General features: G+C 55.5%; 3 protein-coding genes across 10 annotated transcripts in view; 1 reads left to right on the top strand and 2 right to left on the bottom strand.

Annotated features, from left to right (window-relative positions):
• The window catches only part of CTPS1 (CTP synthase 1), a 31144-nt gene extending 23951 nt beyond the window's left edge, over window positions 1–7193 (top strand). For both annotated transcript variants that reach the window (XM_081223901.1, XM_081223900.1), the window contains exons 13-19: window positions 406–449; window positions 1672–1768; window positions 2739–2794; window positions 2900–2996; window positions 3571–3715; window positions 4299–4390; window positions 6319–7193. In XM_081223901.1, coding sequence (XP_081080027.1) covers window positions 406–449; window positions 1672–1768; window positions 2739–2794; window positions 2900–2996; window positions 3571–3715; window positions 4299–4383 — 524 coding nt within the window. In that variant the 3' untranslated portion in view covers window positions 4384–4390; window positions 6319–7193. The remainder of the gene's footprint in view (window positions 1–405; window positions 450–1671; window positions 1769–2738; window positions 2795–2899; window positions 2997–3570; window positions 3716–4298; window positions 4391–6318) is intronic.
• Window positions 7194–10737: 3544 nt separating this feature from the next.
• SLFNL1 (schlafen like 1) lies at window positions 10738–16647 on the bottom strand (the record flags this gene model as incomplete). Its single annotated transcript, XM_081214900.1, is given in 9 exon segments — window positions 10738–10860; window positions 11503–11646; window positions 11756–12265; window positions 14075–14484; window positions 14487–14505; window positions 14549–14700; window positions 15836–16015; window positions 16209–16366; window positions 16520–16647. Coding segments are annotated over 9 exon segments (1824 nt in total).
• Window positions 16648–20826: 4179 nt separating this feature from the next.
• SCMH1 (Scm polycomb group protein homolog 1) overlaps window positions 20827–21993 on the bottom strand; it is a 200826-nt gene continuing 199659 nt past the window's right edge. For all 7 annotated transcript variants that reach the window (XM_081226621.1, XM_081226625.1, XM_081226622.1 and 4 more), the window contains one exon: window positions 20827–21949. In XM_081226621.1, coding sequence (XP_081082747.1) covers window positions 21824–21949 — 126 coding nt within the window. In that variant the 3' untranslated portion in view covers window positions 20827–21823. The remainder of the gene's footprint in view (window positions 21950–21993) is intronic.

Raw genomic sequence — 21993 nt, 5'->3', positions numbered from 1 at the left:
AAGATGCTGAGGATGAAAGTAATGGAGCAACGGTATTTGCCCATTGAGGAGAGATACAGTCTGAGACGAAAAGTGAAAAAATTGAGACAACAATATAAGAGCCGTCAAAAGGATGCACTGTCTAAATAAGGATTATGAGGTTATGCCATCGGGTTTGATTTTCCGATTTCCCCATTTTGTACAGCTTGACTCCCCAGAGAGTTACAAGTTTAATGGGAAAAAATTCACCTGTGTTTGTGTGTTGAGTATCTTATATCTTAAAAATGTTATCCCTGGTTTTGGTTCTAATCACTGAATAACTTTAAACTGAGGAGGGAAATTGTGATTTAGAGCTTAGGAATGAAACTTTTAAAAAATCAGTTTTGTTGTAACTATTTTTATAACAAAGGTATTTTGGTTTCTCAGATGCCAATTCTACAGAGTTTGACCCTAACACCAATCATCCTGTGGTGAGTCCAGGGTCTGGAGCATCTGGAAGGGTGTGGAAGGGGCGTTTATGAAAGTGATTGAGGGTTGGAGGTGGGAAATGAGACCACTGGGTTCATTCCAAAGAGCCCTGAGGTCCCGCACTTTCAGACGTCCCAGATAGGGAGAACTTTTCTTTTTCATCGTGTAATATCTCACTGCTCTTCCCAGTCTGCCACAGAAAGCTTTTAAGACAGGTGCCACCGCAGCCTGATTAAAGTAATTCTCCACCCCTGCCCTCTTACCTCCCAGGAGCGCTTTAGAACAATACTGCCATGAAACACTTAGGCAGGCACTTATTATGTACCAGGCACTGTGCTCACTGCTTTGTATATATTAATTCACTTAATCCCCAACAACCCTGGAGATGGGTGTTTTTTTAAAGAACTGCTGGAATTTAGTACTGATTGTTTGACGTAGGCCCGAGCCCTAGGAGGCTGGCATTCCTCGTGTTATGTCTCCCATCAGAGGAATGTGGCTCGTGGGGGACAGACAATGCCTTTATTCATCTTTGAATCCCCAGCCCAGGAGTGACAGGCCAGTTCTTGATACTGAGGACGTTGTGATAAACAAGGTGGACAAGACTCTTGACCTCAGGGGACTTGAACAGCATTAGTATGTGTTTATTGACCTGAAATTGAACTTTGCTAATACTTAGACCTCAGGAAGAAAAGAGCAGAGGTTTTGAAGCGTGGGACCCTGGGGAGGTAGGGGAGCACAGAGAAGGTCTCCCAGGTCAGAAGGTGCTCAGGGGAGCGGGCAGTGGGCTGGGTTGTCACAGCTGGGGGGCCTCGGCCTCCGCGTCCCACAGATGTTCACCAAATTCTCCTGGCTCACAGCCAACCCCAGATGAGCATCCCTCTCCTCTGAGCAGCTGTCAGTCTAGTGGAGGAAACGTGTGCGCACATGTCTGGTTTGGTATCCACACTGCTGTGTTAGTCTTTATTAGAACAGGCACTTAGGATCCAAAGTGCCAGGGGAGGGGGCAGCTGTGTCTGGTCCTGTGGCTCAGGAGAATGGGCTGAGGATTAAACACTTACCCAACAAAGGTTTAAGAATGATCATTGGTAGGCCTTTTCCTCTGCAAGTGTCACTTCTAAGGAAAGGCTGGGCCCCCTCACAGGCTCACTTCGCTCAGTATGGACGGTCTGTCTCCTAACGGAAGCGGGGTTTGGTAGCACATGTTTGTTTTTGGAACGTCTCCAGGTCATAGACATGCCAGAACACAACCCTGGCCAGATGGGCGGAACCATGAGGCTGGGCAAGAGGAGAACCCTGTTCCAGACCACGAACTCTGTCATGAGTAAGAGCTGCCTCCCGTGGGCTCAGCCTGTGGCTGGCATGTCCAGGACACACGTCTTGGTGCTGTGGCCAGGCTGGCATTTTTGGTTTTGTTCTTTTGAAGTTCTTTTTTCCTCTCCTGGTGACATTCCTTAGGATGCACTGTAATAGCCAAAGAAAGCACTGTGGCTCTTAGAAAGGTCACAGGCAATACAGCGGGGGACCTGGGGGACTTTGGGTGTGGGCCACTCAGCAGAATGAGGCGGTTAGGTGAAGTCCACTGCAGTCTTAACTTTCCTATCCTGTTAGGTCGAACCACATGAAACTGCTGATCTTGGTGACTTTTGTCCCACAAAGATGGCAGTTTCATCCGGTTCAACCTAAATAGATTTTATTCTGCAAGCACTAATATATGCTGAAGACGTAGGGGAAATTTGAGGAGGAAAATATTTAAAAGAACTCGATTGGATTTTCTTTTCTTTCCACTGGGAAAACTGTCACTGTTGGCAGGGCACCCTTGCATCTATCTGGGGTTTGGAGGCACTGTAGTTTGCATCACTTGAGTAGGTGGTCGTCCAGTCCTCTGGCTCTAACGTCCTGTGGTTTGGGGGTCTCACCTGGCTCAGGGAAGACACCCGCTGGCACGTGCCGCGCTGGGTCCCCGGGCACAGCAGGTGCCGGGCGGCTTTGGGCGCCGCCAGAGCGCTTTGGGCGCCGCCAGAGCGCTTTGTGCCTCTGTAGTCACGTGTGAGAGGTGGTGGTGAAAGTCTGTTTCTGTTAGTTTTCCTTGGTTGCAAAGAGTCAAGGCCCAAGAATTAGTCTGAGCTGTGCTGCTAGAGCAGGCGGTGGGGTCGGTAGGAGAGTCATAGAAGTAACCTTCAAAGGGCCTGGCCGTGTAGGTGATAATAAGCAACCCAGGAAGCAGGATGTGGTTGTGAATAGCCTCCTTTGTGAAATTGGAATCCTTTACGCCAGCCTGCTTCTTTTGCCAGGGAAACTCTACGGAGATGCAGATTACCTGGAAGAGAGGCACCGCCACAGATTTGAGGTGAGGATTTGAGCTTTGTGACCTTTCACATTTTCTCTTTTCTGTTACGCTGGAAACACAGTCAGCTGAGAGAGCCCAGCAAAATTGTTCTTCATGCTTCGACAGGTGAATCCAGTCTTGAAAAAGTGTTTGGAGGAGCAAGGCTTGAAGTTTGTTGGCCAAGATGTTGAAGGAGAGAGAATGGAAATTGTGGAGTTGGAAGGTGATCGCTTGGGCCGTTGTGTTTAGTGGGGAACTTAGTCAGGCTTTCTTGGCATGTGGGGAAAACACAGCAATATAAGTTGTTGTCCTTGACCTAACCACATCAGGCAGCGGCGCTGTCTGGGGAGCAGGGAGGGGTCTTGGTGAGCAAGGTTCTGGAGCCCTGGGAAGCTCACCCTTGAGCTGCGGCCTTGCCATTTGACCTCTGGCTTCAGGTCCTCGTTCTCCAGAATGAGAGCATGGACTTGGTACTCAAGTCTAATCTCACGTGACCTGCAGGACTCAATCCCGTACAAGTCAGGGAGCCGGGGGTGCGGGGGGGGGCGGTGGCGAGGGGAAGGGTGGCAGGAACCTGGAGAGGAGGCGCCTTTGGCTGCAGGGTGACACGTGCAGGTGGGAGAGCATCGGTTCTCCCGTGCTTTGGGGTTGCCTCTCCCCAGGCTCCCAATAAGAAGTTGTTTTCAAATCATTTTAGGGTCTGCAGAAATGTGGAGCATTTAACAAGATTTTTTCCCCATCTTTCACATGTTATGCAGACACACAGTGAGGCTGGTTCTTTCGCATTTCTGTTTCAGATCATCCCTTTTTTGTTGGAGTTCAGTATCACCCTGAGTTCCTGTCCAGACCTATCAAGCCTTCCCCACCGTACTTTGGCCTCCTCCTGGCCTCCGTGGGGAGGCTCCCACATTACCTCCAGAAAGGCTGCAGGCTCTCGCCCAGGTGGGGTTACGCTCCCTTAGTCCCTCGAGTGGTCACTGATGCCTTCCAGCGGGCCATCATCACACCGTCAGTGATGAGCAAAACCACAGGAACGGGGAGCCTTGCTGGGGCGCTTCTTCTCATGCTGACACGCAAGCATCCTCTCCTTCTCTGGGGTTTTCTCAGGCTGCTTCTGTGCCACCCCTGGTCTTCCCCAGCCACCCGGCATGGTGGCCAGGTCTCCCCCTCTGCAGCATCTGGTGCCACGATTACATCCGGGACCCTGTGGTTAATGGGGAACTGTTTTTTCATTGGGGTGTCGGCCACAGCCTGGGTGGATTTCGTGCCCCACTGCTACCTTTATCTGGAACCAGTCGGTTACCCTGTCTTGGTGGTTAGGGCATCATGACTGAAGTATAAAGCGAATGTGTATCTTCTGTAACAAGAAGAAGAAAATCCCTCTGCAGCTTTCTGCTAAATATATAATGTCTCTGATTTCTGCTGTGTTCAGACAAGCATCCCTGTGGTAGTGGTGGCTATAGAATGAGGGAAGTAAAGCGCGTGTTTGGTGGGAGCTGATGAATAAACCATCTGAATTCTACAGGGACACCTACAGTGACAGAAGTGGGAGCAGCTCCCCTGACTCTGAAATCACTGAACTGAAGTTTCCATCAATAAACCATGACTGATGGTAATGTAAGTGATATTTTTAAGCTTTAGTTTTGTTTTGTTTTCAGTGGTGATAACACTGGAATTGTAAGGGTATCATGAAAGTTTAGGTTGAAAATTTTCATCTGCCAGAGGATGTAAGTGGTCAGGTCAGCATGGGCATCAAATGGGTGAGACCCCCCCGCCCCGTCCCAGTTACAGTACATCTGCCCATCCTGCTTTGGGGACTCCAGCAGGGGGACACCAGGCACAGGGCAATTGTCTCCTTGCCGATTGCTACATTCAGGTGCCAATCTGACCAAATCTGGGGGAACTGGATTCTTAGAGCCGTGTTATTTCATGTAGCCGTAAACTTGGAGATCTTGAAGGAGGTGACAGGTATGAAGGCATAGTTTCATTTCTGAAGACCCTCAAGCTTGCGTCAGGAAGTGCTTTATTTTTTTTTTTTTTTTTTTTTTTTTTTTTTTTTTTTTTTTTTTCTTTTTGCGGTATGCGGGCCTCTCACTGTCGTGGCCTCTCCCGTCGCGGAGCACAGGCTCCGGACGCGCAGGCCCAGCGGCCATGGCCCACGGGCCCAGCCGCTCCGCGGCATATGGGATCCTCCCAGACCGGGGCACGAACCCGCATCCCCTGCATCCGCAGGCGGACTCTCAACCACTGCGCCACCAGGGAGGCCCAGGAAGTGCTTTATTTTTAAAAATATTTTTATTTTTTGTTTTTTTTTGGCTGCATTGGTCTCTGTTGCTACGCACGGGCTCTCTCTAGTTGCGGTGAGCGGAGGCTACTCTTCGTTTTGGTGCGTGGGCTTCTCATCGCGGTGGCTTCTCTTGTTGCAGAGCACGGGCTCTAGGCGCGTGGGCTTCAGTAGTTGCGGCATGCAGGCTCAGTAGTTGTGGCGCACGGGCTTAGTTGCTCTGCAGCATGTGGGATCTTCCCAGACCAGGGATCAAAGGCATGCCCCCTGCATTGGCGGGTGGATTCTTAACCACTGTGCCACCAAGGAAGCCCCAGGAAGTGCTTTAAAACCAATACATACAACACTTTTGTGTTGATTGCTGCTTATTTTTCAAATCCGTTAAAATCGGAGCAGTTATTGAACAAACTTGGAATGTTTGTCTTTTGTGACCACATAAGTTTGTAAAGCGCAGTAGCTGTGGGCGACTGCCGAGAATTGTATAAATTCCCATTAAGATAACTGAGCGAACTGTCGGCAGAAATATACACTCAGAAGAGGGCTGGGGCGTCAGCCGGAACTTTGTGGGGTCCAAGGGAGAACCAGGGATGTGGGGGTCCCCCTACAGGTAAGATGAGCTGCCGCCTCAGGCTCGGGCAGGTGACCTCCCTGAATCCTGCACACCTTGCCTTCTCCACCAGGGGGCCTCTTCACTCGCAGGTCTGGTCTCACGGTCCCATGGCTCCTCAACCTTGGCTTATTAGCTGCCTGGCCTGTGATAAGCTTAGTCGGGTGGGCGACATGAGAAGTAGGTCTAAATCAGGAGGAGGGCATTGGTTGCCTACTCTGCCAGGTCAGCATTTAGCACTGATGGACTCATTAATCTTCACCAGATAGTTTGCTGTAGGCAGTTTGATAGTCTAAGTAACTGCCGTGGAGAGAAAGGAAACTTTGTAACAGTAAAGGGGTAGATATTTGGTCAATGATATGGAATTTCTAACTGCCTCCCCTGGAGCATGTATTCCCTGTCAGTGGCACTGTTAAGAGCCTGGTGCTGTGGAAAAGAACGCTTGTATTGGGGCAGAGGTGGAGTCCATGTAAGACCTTGAAAATGTATAATTCCATAGGAATCAGAAATTTAGCTTCTCATTCATGTTAGGCTCCTACTACGACTGGTCCTCGATAAAAACCAGACATAGTTTACCATAGCAGCTGACTACAAATCCTAACGTCTCTACTTTAACATACATCATATAATCGGTCAATTTTTTTTTTTAAACAGGGGTGATTCTTGAAGAGAGCCTTTGGACTTCAGGAGTTTACAGCTTTGATTTTACATTCAGCTTTTGACACTTCCTTTAAATTATGTTTTTATTAAGATTATTTTATTTTGAGGGAAGGTATCTGTGACTTGCATGTCCCGCCATGTGTACCGGCTCCCGCGCGGTGTGCTGACTGGTGTCCCACACTCTCCTTTGCGGTCCTCCAGCCTCGGGCGAGAAGCAGGACGTCCGGGCGGAGCGGGTGATGGCTGGGCGCCAGGGGAGCCCATCGGTCACCGCGCTTCTCCAGCCACCTTGCGTCACTGTGGCTTCGAGCGTGTAGCTGTTCCTTCCCCCGATGCCGAGGCCATTATAAAAGGTGGGCCGTGCGGCCTGTGTGGGCAGAGAGGGGCGAGTCCAGCTGGTGCCCACAACCCAGTGCCAGAACCCGAGGGCACTGCTTGAGCAAGAGCAGTGAAACCAGAAACAGAGTCGGCTCTGCCCTGTGCTGGAGGACTCGTCGTCCAAAAGGACGGTCAGTTTGGTGTCACACAGAACAGCAAGAACCCTGTCTCTCTGAAGTGTGAGTTTAGAATCCACGTCCTCTTTAGAAGCCGCGCTTCTCGGGAATCACTCCTTGCATCAAGGGGTCACTTAACAAAGAATCTTTTGGGGAAACTGCCTCTAAACCCCTCTCATATGGGGTTTTGCTCGAGGGGACTTTACAGCTTTGCTCAAGGGGACTTTTTCCTTCCAGAATGGTGTTACTACGGTTGAAATGCAATATGAAAAGCTATTTTCTTAATGTGGTGTAACGACAGGCAGAGCTGCGTGCCCATTATATCCTGGCTGGATTCGATGTATACTCTAACTTAAGAAATAAATAATGCAGAGCAGGAGACACACTTTGTTTGGAATGCTTGTGTCGCAGCCAGATGGGCGCCGTCTGAGTGCGGGGCCGGCGTGTGTGCGTCCCCTGAGCCGTCAGTGCCGGGTTGTCCTCCCGGGGAGCAGCAGCTGAGGTGGGTGATCTCATTGTTTAAAAGCTAAGAGAGGAGCCTTTCTTTTTAATAGGAACCAGAATTTTCCAAAGAGCCTTCAAATTTAGGTTCTCAGCACGTAGAGGTACAAAGAAGCATGGTGCAAGTGTGCTGCTCAACCTTGAGAAAGGTGGGAACAGATGTATTACTTATGAAGCAGGCCCGTCCCTCCGCCGGGCTTGGCCCGGGAGCAGCAGGACCGCCTCACCGCCCCGTCCTCTCCCCGGCAGCCCTCCTGCACCCGGGCCTTCTGAGTGCAGGTCATCGGCCTCGCTGGTTTTTCCTCCACAGTGAAATTCAAGCTACTGAATCCACGCTCCTCGTGGCACGTTGGCAACATTGGGACCACCTGCCCGTGAGCCAGCTCCTCTGCAAAGTGTGTCTGAGGCCGAGGCTCAGGGCTCAGGCCGGGCTGTTTGTCAACGGTCGGCAGGCTTTGCTGGTTTTCATTTGGAAAGGGGGGGTTGGGAGAGAAATGTTTCTCACCGTTTGGCACAGCCCCTCCATCAGAGAGACCCAGAAAGGAAGCGGGCTCCCTCTTGTCCCTCCATATGCACTGGTCCAAGGCCACCATCACGGCTGAGGCCCCGAAGCCTATGTGGGAACACAGCTTCCGGACCCAGGGCAACCTAGCTGCCTCTGTCCGTGTTTCTCCCGGGCTGAATTACAATGTCTTCACTTACAGAGGCCTTCATACTTGTTTGGGTGCTTTGACTGTGGCTGGCTGGGTGAATTGTAACCCCTTCTCCCATCTGGTGGGCCCATCAGACAGTCTTCAGTGCTTTTTGTACAAGCCATTCCTCACACTGAGGGCTCTTAGGCCTGTTGGGGACAGCAGCCCCCTGTGACAGTGGGCAGCCGCCAAGGCCTCCCCGGGTCAGCTGTGCCCGCCCCTGCTTGGAGAGGGCCTCCGCTGACCGGTTGTGAGGTGCTGGCTGCTTGCATAACCTTTCTAGAAAAGGGACCCCCCCTCGCCCCCCAGGATAGCTCTCCAGGGGCTGCAGAGCCCGACCAGCCTGCCACCCTGGCTGTGGAGACAGGGCAGTAGCAGGGCCGAGGGCTGAAGCCGAGACTGCACGGACGGTGGCCTTCACTCCCGGTGTTGGCTGCCCAGTGCCCGGAGGCTTCTCTTTGGGGAATAAGCCTGGCCAAGTCCCCCCACCCTTCTCTTCAGCCCTGGTGATCCGGACAGGTTCTGCCTTCGTAGAGCACCTCCGAGGGCCACGGTGCCTGGGCGTCCATGCACCTGGCACAAGGGGGGCACTCAGCAGCGGGTCCCCTCTGACCTCGAGCTGCACATCCTCTGTGCATTTCTTTTTTTTTTTTGGAATTTTACTTATTTATTTTATTTATGGCTGCGTTGGGTCTTCGTTGCTGTGTGTGGGCTTTTCTCTAGTTGTGGCGAGCAGGGGCTACTCTTCGTTGCGATGTGTGGGCTTCTCATTGCTGTGGCTTCTCTTGTTGCGGAGCATGGGCTCTAGGCGCGCAGGCTTCAGTAGTTGTGGCACGTGGGCTCAGTAGTTCTGGCTTGCGGGCTCTAGAGCACAGGCTCAGTAGTTGTGGTGCACGGGCTTAGTTGCTCCGCGGCACGTGGGATCTTCCTGGACCAGGGCTCGAACCCGTGTCTCCTTCACTGGCAGGTGGATTCTTAACCACTGTGCCACCAGGGAAGCCCCTCTGTGCAGTTCTTAAGTGGCCTCTGAGAAGCTGGCTCAGGCCCTAAGGTCAGTGACCCCGAGCAGTTCAGTGGGTTGGTAATCCATCATGAGATGGGCATCCATTACCACCTTAGGTCCCTATAACCAGTGTGTTTGGTAAGTGGGAAAACCAAGTTTCAGAGCAGTTGTGATTGGCCCACGAGGGGTCCTCTGTTGTCCACTCTGTGGATGTGGCCAAGGACCTCTAGGCTGGGGGAGGGAGAGGGGATCACTGAAGTGTGTTCCATGGACCCCCAGTCCTGTGAAGTATCCTCTTCGACAAAGTTTCATGGTTTTCTAGTGCCTCAGGCCCCAGATTTAGGAATATCCTTGATTCTTTCATCAGCAAATATTTACTGGGCATCTACCACATGCCAGCTATGTTTTAGTTTCTAAACTTAAAGCAGTGGACAAAACAGACCAAAATCCCTGTCCCCATGAGCATGTATTCTAGTGAGGAGGAAACAACAAATAAAAGCTACAGTGTGACTGACAGGTGCTCTGCAGAAAAAAAAGATGGAAGCAGGGAAGCGGGGAGTAATTTGCAATAGAATGGGTAGGGAAGTTCCTTTCCTCTCCACTTGAGGGTGGAGCATTCCAGGCAGTGGAAGCAGCTAGTGCAAAGGCCCTGAGGCCCGTGTGCTCATGAAACAAGTTGGTCAGTGTAGCTGGAATACAGTAGCAAGAGGCAGGAGGCCTTGAGGTCAGGTGAGCCAGGTCAGGGGGGGTTGTGTAGACTATTGTTTGGGCTTTGCTCTTGATGAGATGGGGAGCTCTTGGAGGTCTTTGAGCCCAGGCATGTTCTAGAAAGAACCATTCTTGCCCGGGTGCAGATGTTGGCTTTATAGAGCCTCTGGCTCCACTGGTGGAGATGACAGGGGAAATGGCCAGAGCAGGAGTCCTCTCCACTGGCTGGAGGGTGCATGGAATGGAAGTCAGACCCTTCCTGTGCAGGTGTTGGTGTGTGCTGGAGAGAAGCAGGGCGCCAGCTGTCCCGTATTGTCCTGTAGATGAAGAAACTGAAGCAGAGGTATTGTGATTTACCCTAAGGTACCCGTCTTCAAGGCAGTGATGGACTGGAACTCAACCATCCGGGCTCCTTACCCTACAGCTTTGTAGGGGGAGGAACTCAGGGCCCCCTGGACAGAAATGGGCTGGGCATGGGACTCTACCCAGCTGCATCCAACCAGCCAAGTGTTCTAGAAAGAACCATTCTTGCCTGGGGGCATGTAATTTATTACAGAGCTTTGACAGTCCCAAATCCCAGCAAGCCAGAGGTGGGTCTGCGGGGTGGCCTGTCCACCCTGTAACCGCAGTTACCAATGTACTTTGCCATCTGCAGAGGGGCTTTCCCAAGATGACAAGTCCCTTTCTGGACCTGCCTAGCCAACGGGAGTCAGAGACCCAGAGGGACGGTCCCTTACAGCTCAGCCCAAGGAGAGCGCTGGCCAAGTTTTTACACGTTCTTTCTGAAAGTAAGTTCCCTTGGGGATTGTGCTAAGCGCAATTTCTCAGCTACACAGATCAGGGTCTGCTCAGGACTGACACCACGTGGCGACCAGCCCATGTGAGCAGACGGTTGTAGAAGGAGCCAGCAAGTGCAGAGCTCCCATCCACCTCTGAGCAGCCCAGACTGGTTTTATTGGGGGGACGTAGGGTCAGTAGGACGGCCCTGCGTGTTCCAGGTAGAGCGCTGGGGCCCTCACAGGACGCAGCAGGTGCAGGAGATGGGCTTGTACCGCTGCAGCTGCTGCTGGAGCTGCTCCTTCTCTGCTGTCAGCACCCGCAGCCTCTCCTCCAGCTTGCTCAGCTCAGCCGTCCACTTCTGAGGAGACATCGGAGAAGCGTGCCTAAGCTGACATCATCTCAGAACCGGGGCTGAACTGATGGAGGAAGGGAAGGCCCAGAGAGCTTGGGGGGCCTGCTCAAGGTCTCTGGGCACCGTACTGGCCCTGGTAGGTGGAGGAGCCAGGTCCCCTGACCAAGTCAGCCCTGAGGTCTCGGGGAGAGTCCTGCCAGCATCCCAGACCCTGGGGTGACCCGTCCTCTGCAGCCTGCACAAGTACCGGGGCAGGCTCAGGCTGGCAGCCCCCCGCCATGTCCTTCTCCCTCTCTGTCAGCCCCTTGCCCTCTTCTGTTTTTCTGTCACCTATGTTTCTCTCTTGAAAGGGCTTTTCCTTGGGACTGTGTCCAAGTGCTGTGTCCAGCACTCACTGCCTCCCTGTCTTAAGGGCCTCCGCCCAAATGCAGTACACAGCCCTCTGGTTTGTCTTAGAACTTCAACATTCCACTCTCCCAGCGGCCCCAGCTACACCTCAGCGGAATACTGGAGGTAGCGGGGTTGTTGCAGTCCAGCCCCTGGGGAGCACCAGAGGAAACCCAACAGCTGCGAGCCTACCCAGTGGGTGGCTGAGGGGCCCAGGGCCAGCGTGGCCCCCACCCTGCCTTCCTGGCATGGGCCACTTACCTGCCTGCCCCACTCCTGGATGGCACGTACGGACAGGGGGCCCTGGGTGCTCCCGTCCCGCCGCAGGAACACCTCCCCCTGGTCCGTCTCGTAGAGCTGCGGCTGGGCCTGGGCCTTGGGGGCATGCACGCTCAGGCGGATCACCTGGGGAAGGGCAGCGGCAGCTCTGTGGGTGCTGCACCGGACAGTGTGCAGCCCCAATCCCGCCTTTCTGGCTCCGGGGCAGCCTGGGGACGCTGGGGGCAGGGCTCACCTTGAGGGGGGTGCCGGTGGCAGAGGTGCTGACCACGGGGATGAAGGTGAGCTTGTAGGCGTCGGGGAAGACCTGGGGCTTGAAGCCCTGCAGGATGGAGTCCACCAGCAGGCGCACGCGGTCCTCGTCGCGGTGGCTGCAGCGGATGCCCTGCACCAGGCCACTGTCCTCCACGCCCACCAGCAGGCTGCCGCCCTCGCTATTGAGGAAGGCGCACAGGTAGCGACGCAGGTGGTGCTTGAAGGCCTGGCTCAGGTACTCGCCGCCGCCCCTCTTGAACTCCACGTTGCGTGTCTCGCTGCCCAGGAAGGCGCCCTGGAAGAGACGCTCCTGGCCCAGGATCTCCTGGTGCACGATGGCGCTGTCTGAGCGCGTGCCACTAGGCCGGCCCGGGTAGTCCTGCCGTGGGGTGGGGGCCTGGGTAGGAACGGGTCCGGCGAGCCAGACCAGCCGTGGGCTGGAGCCCAGAATGGGGCCGGGGCTGGGGCTGGGGCTCGGGCCGCTGTCCTCCTCCTGCTGGGGTGGGGGATAAGAGCGGGGCGTATGGGCCCAGGCAAGAGCCGGGAGCCCTGACCTTGGCGGCCAAAGGAGGGACGGGCGGCCAGAATCCCTCCCCTCCCCCCACCCCATCCACCCAGGGCCCAGCCCACACGGGCATCCTGATGCTTCTCCCAGGCAGAGGGGGCTAATTCTGCCCACCATCCCAAGGCCGATGCGGGAAACCCTGCTGGGTCAAGGGCTGGAACCAGCCAGTGCTCCTCCCCTGAGGTTGCCCTCTTCCCAGGTGAACTATGGGATGCACATGGGTAGGAAGACCTCTCCTTCCCAGGTGGGACCTGGGACACCTGCAGCCATTCTCTTTCCGCTTGGGTTGCAGGTCGGCCTCTGAGGCGCAGGGTTGGATCATCCCAGGAGACACCTCGGTACCCTGAGGTTCCCTGTGACAGAGCTGCATGTCTCTGAATTGAGAGGGGCTCCCAGAGATGCCACCCTCTTCCTGATCTCCCTGAAAGCCTTGCTGAACCAGTCCTCCTGAATTTCCACTTTCCTCCGGCCCTCCTGAGTCCCTTTCACGGTTTCTGCTCTGTTCAAGGGCTTCGGGAGCAGCCTGCTCAGGGCCGCTTCCCTGCTCTGGGCCTCACCATCGGACTCCCTGCCTCCAGGCTCTCCCCGTCCTATCCATCCTCTTCGCTGACCCCAGATGCAAGTCACACTGTCATTCCTCCCTTAAAACCCTTCCCTAGCTCCCTGCTGCCCTCCAGCCTCCAGAGGTGGCTTCCAGGGCTGGGAGCTCAGTGTGGGCTGGGGTGTAGTGACGAGAGGCACATCCCTACCAGCCCTGCAGCTCCCAGTGGAGACAAACTTAGTGGAGACTTGAGAAAACCACCAGCTATCATACAAACATGCCATCAGGCCACAGGTCTGGAAATGTAAGCCCGTTTAGCTGTTTAGCTCTGCAACAGTTTAAATGGCATGGAGTCTTCATCCCGAAGGAAAAGACAAACCAAGATCACCCATCCTGCGGAGTGACTACCACCACCTCAAAAGTGAGTTGACTGTTCCCTCCCACCCCCACAGAAGCCAACCTTTTGCTGCCTCTGCCTTGGTCTCACAGCCCTTGGTGGCCTGGCCCCTGCCCTCTGGCCTGGTTTTCTTCCTCAGTCCCCCGGCAGCCTGAGCTCCAGGGACAGCAACCGGCTTGCCACCCTGCAAAGGCATCCATCCCCACCCTGTCCCCTCGTATGCGCCACACCCCTCTGCTGGGGATGTCCTTCCCCAAGTGCCTGTCCCATTGCCTAAGCCCCAGCCTGGATTTCACTCTCCGGGGGATTTGTCCCCAGAGAGCAGTGAGGACCCTCCTGGGTCCTCCTCCAGCTCCAGGTCTGCCCCCTCGTGGCTCATAGATACAGGGCTCCCTGAGGGCAGGGTGGACCCTCTACTCTCTGCTGTACTGCCCGGCAGAGCAGGTGTTGGTTTTTGCAACTGAACGGATGAGGTCGGCCAAGGAGAAAGCCAGGACCCTTGCGTGTCCTCGTGCCTGGGCTGACCTGGCCCAGAGGCCGGATGCAGACGGGCCCAGGGAGGGTCTGATGCTCGGGTCTTCCTTTGTGTGCTTCCAGGCTGGAGGCAAACTCTAAGGGTCAGTGTCCCTCTGGGACCATAGTCATTTGAGTAGCAGCCCCCAGGTTTGCAGATACGTCCCCAGTTTCTCCAAGACACCCCTCACCCCCACCCAGCACAGGCCATCCGCACCCAGGCCTCCCGCGAGTGCGGCTCGGTGGCTGGCGGGCCTCCCGGCTCGGGGAAAGCCTCGCTCACCTCTCTGCGGTTTGAGGGCCCCCGGCCCTCACCCAGCACCAGCTCCTTCCCAGGGGCCACCAGCTCCTTGATGATGTGGTGCTCTTCCAAGGCCGTGTGCAGGCGCCAGGGCAGGGAGGCCAGGGCGTCCTCGTGGGCGGCCACCTGCACCAGCGCGTAGGCCTTGCGTGGCTGCCTCACCCCCTGGATGTGCTCCCGCGCCACCCGCAGCTCCAGCCGCTCCAGGGCATCTCGCAGCAGGCAGGCGAGCACGGGCACTGAGAACTGGGGGTTCAGGTGGCCCACGTAGAGAACATGCCTGCTGGGAGCCGCCTCGGTACTTGAGTCCTTAGACACGGACTCTTCTGCGGGGAGCTCCTGCAGGGGCCGCTTGCCTGGGGGCTCCACGAGGGGCTCCTGCCCCTGTGTCACGGTGATCTCTTCCTGGAGGTCTCTGGAGGGGTCTCCCTCGGAGGGGCTTCTGGGATTCCTCACCGCTGGCCACTCCTCCCGGGGCCCAGGGCCTCCCAGGGGACTCGGAGGGGCCAAGGCTCCTGGGAGGTTCACAGATTGGCGGGAGCTGGGTGGAACCAGAGAGCGAGGGTGGGCAGAGGGCCGGCAGGAAAGGGCTGCCACCCGCCCAAAGCCTCGGACAGGAAAGAGGAGAGTCAGACAGGGCTGAGCCAGAGGACAGAGCGTGTGGGCCTGCCGCTCCATCCCACAGGAGGGAAGACTGAGGGCATGTGCTCGAAGCGGGGCAGAGGGGACCAGAACTCAGGTCTCTGAGGCACGCCCCCCATCCTTTCACTGGCCCCCGTGGGCCTGTCTTCCCTCACCAATCCACAGGCTGGGGCCTCCTAGATGCCTTCAGGGTTTCCTGCCCAGCCTCCAGGCACCAGAGAAAACTTTTCAAGGGGCCTTTGGAGAAGCAGCCTTAACCCAGGGCTTTGAGGACTGGTTGCGGCCCCCCTGTGCTTCTCCTTGCCTGCTCTGAAGCCGAGGTGAGCCCAGCAGATGTTCTGAAGGGGTCAGGCTGGGTCAGAGGGTTTTAGAGCGAGGTTCTTCTGCTTTGGGCACACTGATGAAAGCTACAGCCCCTCCCCAGAACAATGGGCTTTGCATATATACGTACAGCTCGAGGAGGCTCCTCTAGACCAGATCCTCTGGTTTGGGTCCAGAGAGCAGAAGTGAGGAGGGGCGGAATGAGGGGCAGAGCTGGGCCCTCGTGTATGTCGCCCACCACCTCCCGCTAGGCCAGGGGTCCTCACTCCTGAGCTGAGCACACATGTGCACACACCAGCCCCTCCACTCGCCCCCATACACCCAGCCTCCGGTCTGCGTGGCAGGTACCACTGGCCTGCATCTTTTCAGATTGGATCCTTGAGGCAATCAGGGCCTGGGGACCACTGCTAGAGTGGGGACATTCAGGGCAAACGGGAATAGGAGGAATAGGGAGGCCTGTGACCCTCATGTCCTGATGGTTCCTGGGGGAGAGTGGGAGGTGCCAGCCCTCCGCTCCCACAGACCCCTGCCGCCTGCCCAGCAGCTCCCCAGGGTGCTTGGGGGCTTGGCTCAGAGAGGGGGAACCAGGGCTGTAGGAAGTGGGTGGGGCCTGTGCAGCCACCTCTGTGATCTCAGGAGAGTCAACAATGCTTCTAGGCTTGGCCAGTGAACCAGGAAAAGTCCCCCCTACTCCCCACCCCAGTGTAAACGGATATCTCATGCAGCTTCGTGTGGGGCTTCTTCGGGGCAGCTCCTAGAATCCAGGGACTGAAGACATACTTCCTCCCTCTGTCAGGTCTCTCCGGGCCCTCCTGCCCACACAGGTCCCCACCTCAGTCACCAATCCCAGGCTCCCCTGAGCACGGACAGGGCCCAGCTGCTCCCAGAGTGGATCAGAACGAAGCTGGTTCCACGGCTCCCCTGACACCAGGCCCTTCTCTTTGCCAGAGGTGGAGGTTGCTGTCCAGAAGAGCCCTGAGAAATAGGTCAAGGGCTGCCATGTCTTTTGAAGGACAGGGTTGTCACCTGCTGTTTGACCGGGGACCAGGACTCGGGTGATGCACAGCCTTTGTTAATGCAGAAATCTGTTCTTGGGTGGGTGGGGGCTTTGAAAGTGTTTTTCATGATGCAGATGTAGGTAGCACTTTCCCACACTGCTTCTGGAAGTCTCGATGGGGTGAGGGGGCGGAGGGGGGTGTCCAGAAGCGGATGCTGCAGACTGGGGAAGCTGCTTGACAGCGTGGAGAGAAGGCTGCCTCTTTCTCTGAGCAGCCGTTCTGAAGATGCCGATGAATTTGTTTCCCTGAGGGACTGAGGCAGAAGCTTGGGTGGGGAACTTGAGAGAGGAGACTGTGGTGTGGAGGAAAGGAGGAGGCCCGAGGCCCCAGCTGGTGGCAGTGAGGCTCGGGGGAGGGACCCAGCAGCCAGGGCTGACCCGCCTCTGCATCCACAGCCGAGAGTTACGGAATGACGGCTCTAAGCTCTCCAGGCTTCCCCCTCTTCTTCAGGCCTCTCTGGACTCTGCCATCACGAGCTGCTCTCACAGTAACAAGTGGGGGCTGTGGCTGTTTTGGACGGTTAACTCGAGTCATGATGAGTTATGCAGAGACAGACAGCTGGCCGGGAGAGGCGCCCTGACGGATGAGCATACACGTGGATGTACCAGAGAACATAACAAACACGTGAACATAACATACTTCTCTAGGGGCCTCGCTATCAGGCAGCTGTTTGGCATGAAATTTCCCAAACTGATTTGAGTGCCAAATCTTTCCCCATTCTTACTGGAAATCTCTTTAAACGATTGTATTAGATATTTCCCTGGGCTCTGTTAACAGCCTTACGTGAGCTGAACATCAGTTCCACTTCTTTTTTGGCGGGGGTAAAAATTGTCTTTCATTGTAAGCATTTACAAAATGATATTTCACATACTGAAATGCACCGCAGTGTAAACTGGGTTATTTACAGCATCTCAGGCTAACATCTGGGTGATGGCGGACACGAGTTCGGCGTTGTGGAACAGCAGCCCCTTTTAGTCCTCTCACTGGATGTCTGTGACCTTACTGACAACCCCTACTTGGCACTGGAGGAAGACAACCTCTTGAATTTAAAGTTAAGAATGAAAGGTGGGTGGGAACTGCTGCACAGCACAGGGAGATCAGCTCGGTGGTGGTTTGTGACCAACTAGAAGGGTGGGATAGGGAGGGTGGAAGGGAGACGTAAGAGGGAGCGGATATGGGGGTATATGTATACGTATAGCTGATTCACTTTGTTATACAGTAGAAACTAACACACCATTGTAAAGCAATTATACTCCAATAAAGATGTGAAAAATAATACAAAGTAAAAGAATGAGGAAAAAAAAAAAAGAAAGAATGCAAGGTGAGCCCAAAGATGAGGGGCAGAGGGAGGCTGTGGATAGGGCTCTTCTCACGTTATCTGTAGAGTGTCCACTTGGTGGCGCCTGTGGCTGCGATCCTCCACACTGTAGCAAGCATGGGTGTCTGCGTGAACCGCCCAGGGACCCCAGCTGAGGGGCAGGGGACGGGGCAGGGGCGAGGGCTGAGCTCAGCCGTTACGTGGGAGAGGACAGGCTGTCAGGAGAACAGACTCTGGAACTCAGGGGAAGAGTGGTGTGGACGCCGCCTTCGCCATCCGGGCCCCGGGACGCTCCAGCCTCAGTCTTGACTCCTCCCCTTGCCCACCAGCGGCTGCCTGTTGATTCCTGCCCATCCTTTGACAGGACCAGCCCAGCTGCCCACAGATATCTCGGGCTTGGTAACTGTACCCTGGGACCTGTTGGCCGCTGGCCCCTGGCAGCATCCTCGGTGGCTTTGGTGTTGGAGGACAAGCACACACACACACAGTTCTCACGCTTGGCCTGGAGGTTTCCAACTGGGGAGCTTCCCTGATGGGATGGGGTGACTTGGGGCATTAAGGTAAGGAGGCTGCAAAAAAGCTGAGGGACGACAGGGGCAGGAGGGAGTGTCTGGAGTCTCCTAGGCAAGACAGTTTTCCATGCTTTCAACTTTATTTGTAAGACAAGGGGCAAGTCACCTGTGGCTCTTCTGAGGAGGGGTCGTGGCATCGGGCACGAGGGCAGAAACTGTGTCCACTTGGCCCACCGGTGACATAGCCCAGAGAAGGGTCTCTGGGTTTTTCCACAAAGATGCCGGAGAGGGTGCTGTGGACACTTCCACTTAAGACTAACAGCCTGGGAAACAGAGACAGAGCGGAGCCCAGGGACATGGGCCACACAGCCGGCAGGTGGGGAGGGACCACGGGTGGGGACGGGGCAGAGAGGTTCCCCAAGGATTCAGCCCTGAGCGGAGCCTGCGCTCTTCTCTCCTCTCCTAAGTGCCTGGGTTTTTCCTTCCTGATGTTCCTCAGCACCGGAGTCAATGTCTCTCCTTGTCATAGCGATGAGGGTGGGCCCAGGAAGCTGCTGCCGGAGGCTTCTGTCCCCCAGTCCCACTTCCCCACACGCCTTCCCGCTTTGTGGGTGGCTGCCCTGTCGGGATCAGTGGTGTGGTCTCACCCACCGGACACCATTTCAGCTTCTTTGGATGACTTGGTCACTATTAGAAGGCTTGGCTTTGTGAAACAGTGAAGTCGAGGTGTTTTTTTTTTGTTCTCTTAAATGACGTTCAATTCTGACCCCAGAGGTTAGGGCAGCATGAGTGAAACCGTAACAAATCCTTTCCCCTTCTGCAGAATTTGACATCTGGTTACCCTTCTAGTTCTGTTCCCTTGGAAACCAGATAAAAATGGAATGTCAACCATTTCAAGGCAACAGTGCTTATGATAAAAATGACCCCAAATTGTAAATCACCTGGTCTAGGAGTGCTGTGCATAGACTGTAAATCGCCCTTCCTGCAGGGCTTCCTGAGCACAGGGACCCAGTAGGCACGTCCCTGACAGGGACCTGGAAACTGTGCCTATGGCACCAGGGAGTTACTGGCTGCCCTGTAGCACGATGCTTCTAAACCAAGGTGAACCCCACTTCTCCCTAATATGTCTTATCCCCTTGCACCTGAGCTGTCACCTGGGCAACAAAGAATGGTCGTGGGGGCTTCCCTGGTGGCGCTGTGGTTGAGGGTCCGCCTGCTGATGCAGGGGACACGGGTTCGTGCCCCGGTCCAGGAGGATCCCGCATGCCGCAGAGCAGCTGGGCCTGTGAGCCATGGCCGCTGAGCCTGCACGTCCGGAGCCTGTGCTCCGCAACGGGAGAGGCCACAAGAGTGAGAGGCCCGCGTACCTCAAAAAAAAAAAAAAAAAAAAGAACGGTCATGGATGACTGTGGGCTCTGCAAGGACTGCTCCACCGGAAAGGCCTGCTTTGTGCTGGCAGGGTGTCCGGTCTGTCTGCAACGTGAGCACCACCCCCAGTGTAGCCTGTGGGAGTCGAGTCTGCATGGTTAGCAGGACCCAAGACAAAGGCTGCCTGGTGGGTGTGACAGGCAGTATGCTGTCTTGCACCCCTTACTAGCTATGGAGTTTGGGGCAAGTATTATAACTTCACCTCTCTAAGCTTTAGTTTCCTCATCTTTAAAGTGGGGGAACGTGGTGGTTATCTCTGAGAGCTGTGAGGTTTAAGTGAGCTAACGTACACAAACAACTTAGCACCAAGAAGCCCTTAACGAGTGTTCCCTGGAAAGGTGAATGTGCCTGCTGACGAGGGACAGGGTGGGGTGGGAGCCCTTTTGCTCCACGAGCCCGGCCTGGCAGCACATCTGGCCTGCCTGCATACACTGGTGTTACCTTCACATCCAGAAGTTCGTCGCCGGGTCCAGTGAGGCCCTTTGGGAGTACCCTGAATGAACAGCACAGCCTACGGGACACAGGTCCAGGAGTCTGTGGAGAATGGGCTTCTTCTAGTTCGGCAGCCCCGACCCTGACTGCTTCACGGGGCCCACGATTATAATAATGAACCTCACAGTGGCCAAGTGGAAAACACCACGTTGGAACTAGTCGCTGATGAGGGCTGGTAGGATCCTTAGAGGTCTCCTCGTCTAACCCCCTCATAGCCAGACGGGCCCAGAGGAGGGAAATGACCCACCTAAAGCATCACAAAAAATAGCTGCACTGGCTGGAATCTCGGCCCTGGCCTTGGAGTCAGATTCCTGAGCTTTAAATGCCTACTTTGGCAGTTCCTGTCTGTTCGATCAGAGCTTAAGTTTCCTCGTCTATAAAGCGGGTCTGTTGTGAAGGTTCTATGAGATCCTTCTAATCCCGATGGCGCAGCCGGTGGGGCGCACAGCGACGTGTTAGTCGTTAGCAGGTTACACTGCACCGTGCTGCTGCCCCGCACCTTCTGCTCCTGGGGCCCTTTATAGACAGGGAGGTGAGGTCCTGGACTGGAGTACCGGCCCCTGGACGGCGCACGAGGTGCCCTGCAGGCTAGCCTGCATCTCTCCTCACCCCTGCCACTGAGGCTCCTTGGAGCTGTTGACCCTAATATTGTCCTTCCTGCTCAGGCTTCCTGTGGCTGCTTCCTCCACACTGCTGTCTGGCTGCACCAGAGCACAAAGCCCTTTGAGGGCAGAGAACGGATCTCACACCGTCTCCCCAGTGGCTACGCCATGCTGGGGCCCCAGTGGGCACGTGGCAGACAGCCTGTTCTCTAGGGATTGCTGGAGTCACGAGAACTCAGGGAGCATTTTGTCCAAGTTTCCTCATAGATAAAAACGAGGAGCAAAGACCAAGACAAGGGGAGTGACCTGCCCTTCGGGGGAATACTGATTATCTGTTGACTGATTACAAAGACACTGGCATCTATATTGTTTTTTATTTATAAACAAATTGACATAAAATAAGTCCAGATGGCAGCAGGGGCAGCTGTGCTGCTGACTTGCTTACAAAGGAAGCATGTGGACAGTGGAGTGGGTACAACCAGACTCCAGCCTAGAGACCCCTTTCTCCCATCCATCTTAGGGCCTTCTTGGCTTAAAATCATTGGGCCCAACCTTCTTCAGCAGAAATTCTGGCCAGGGCAAGGGAGCTGCGGTGGGGACAGTGCAGGGCAGGGACTCCCATTCCCACAGATGAGGCCGAGGCTGCAGAGGGCCCAGCGGAGTAAGAGAGGCAAGGGGACAGGGACCCTAGGTAACGTCCTCTGGAAAGGGGCCACAGCGCTCTGGAGAGGGCCTGTCTGGGGCCGGGGCAGGGCAGTCTCCCTCCTCCTGAAACCCAGTGTCTGGAGCAAGAGGGCTATGAACTGGAGGGCTTGCCCAAGTGCCAGAAACAATAAATTAACAATAAGAAAAAATCTTTTCTTAAAAAAGGTAGAGGTCTGCACCATGAGTTTGGAGTCCGCGGATCTCGTGAGAAGAAGGCAGGAGCCGTGGGGTAATGGGGAGCCACACCAGGCCCAGCGGGTGGTGAGGAGACCGGGCACGAGTGTCACTTCAGGGCCCCGTCTTCCGAGGCCTCAGGGGTCAGGCCCTTCCTCCACCACTTGGAAGGCGTTCAGTCTAAATTCCTCGGGAGAGGCCGGCCAGGCCTGAGCAATAAATACAGGAGAGCTCAGAGCCGAGGCGGGGCTGAGGGGAAGAGCAGCGGCAACCCCGGGCCCCATGCCCGCCTCGGCCCTTCATGGAAGGACGTACCACGGCGGGCGGGGCAGTGCTGGCGGCTCCACACAGCCTCCTGGAGCCCTGAGGCAGCCTCGGACCCCACTGAGGTGCCCGGGAGGGGGCTGACGGCCCTCCTTCCTGGGAGAAGAATGGCCCCTCTGCTCGATCCCTCGGTTGTCTAGGCTGCGTCTCCCTGTTCAGAACTTGCCCTGCTTCAGCCGGTCAATGTGGTAGGAGAGCTTGAGTGCAGGCCCCAGCTTCAGACCCATGTACTTCATCATCATGTCACTGCGCAGCAGAAGCAGGGCCTTGCCATCGATCTCCTGGGGGGATGGAGGGAGGCGCCATCAGAGGCCTGGGTGGTCTG

The sequence above is a fragment of the Mesoplodon bidens genome, assembly GCF_964165515.1.
Source record: "Mesoplodon bidens genome assembly, chromosome: 2".
Taxonomy (NCBI): domain Eukaryota; kingdom Metazoa; phylum Chordata; class Mammalia; order Artiodactyla; family Ziphiidae; genus Mesoplodon; species Mesoplodon bidens.
This window is presented reverse-complemented; position numbering and strand designations above follow the sequence as displayed.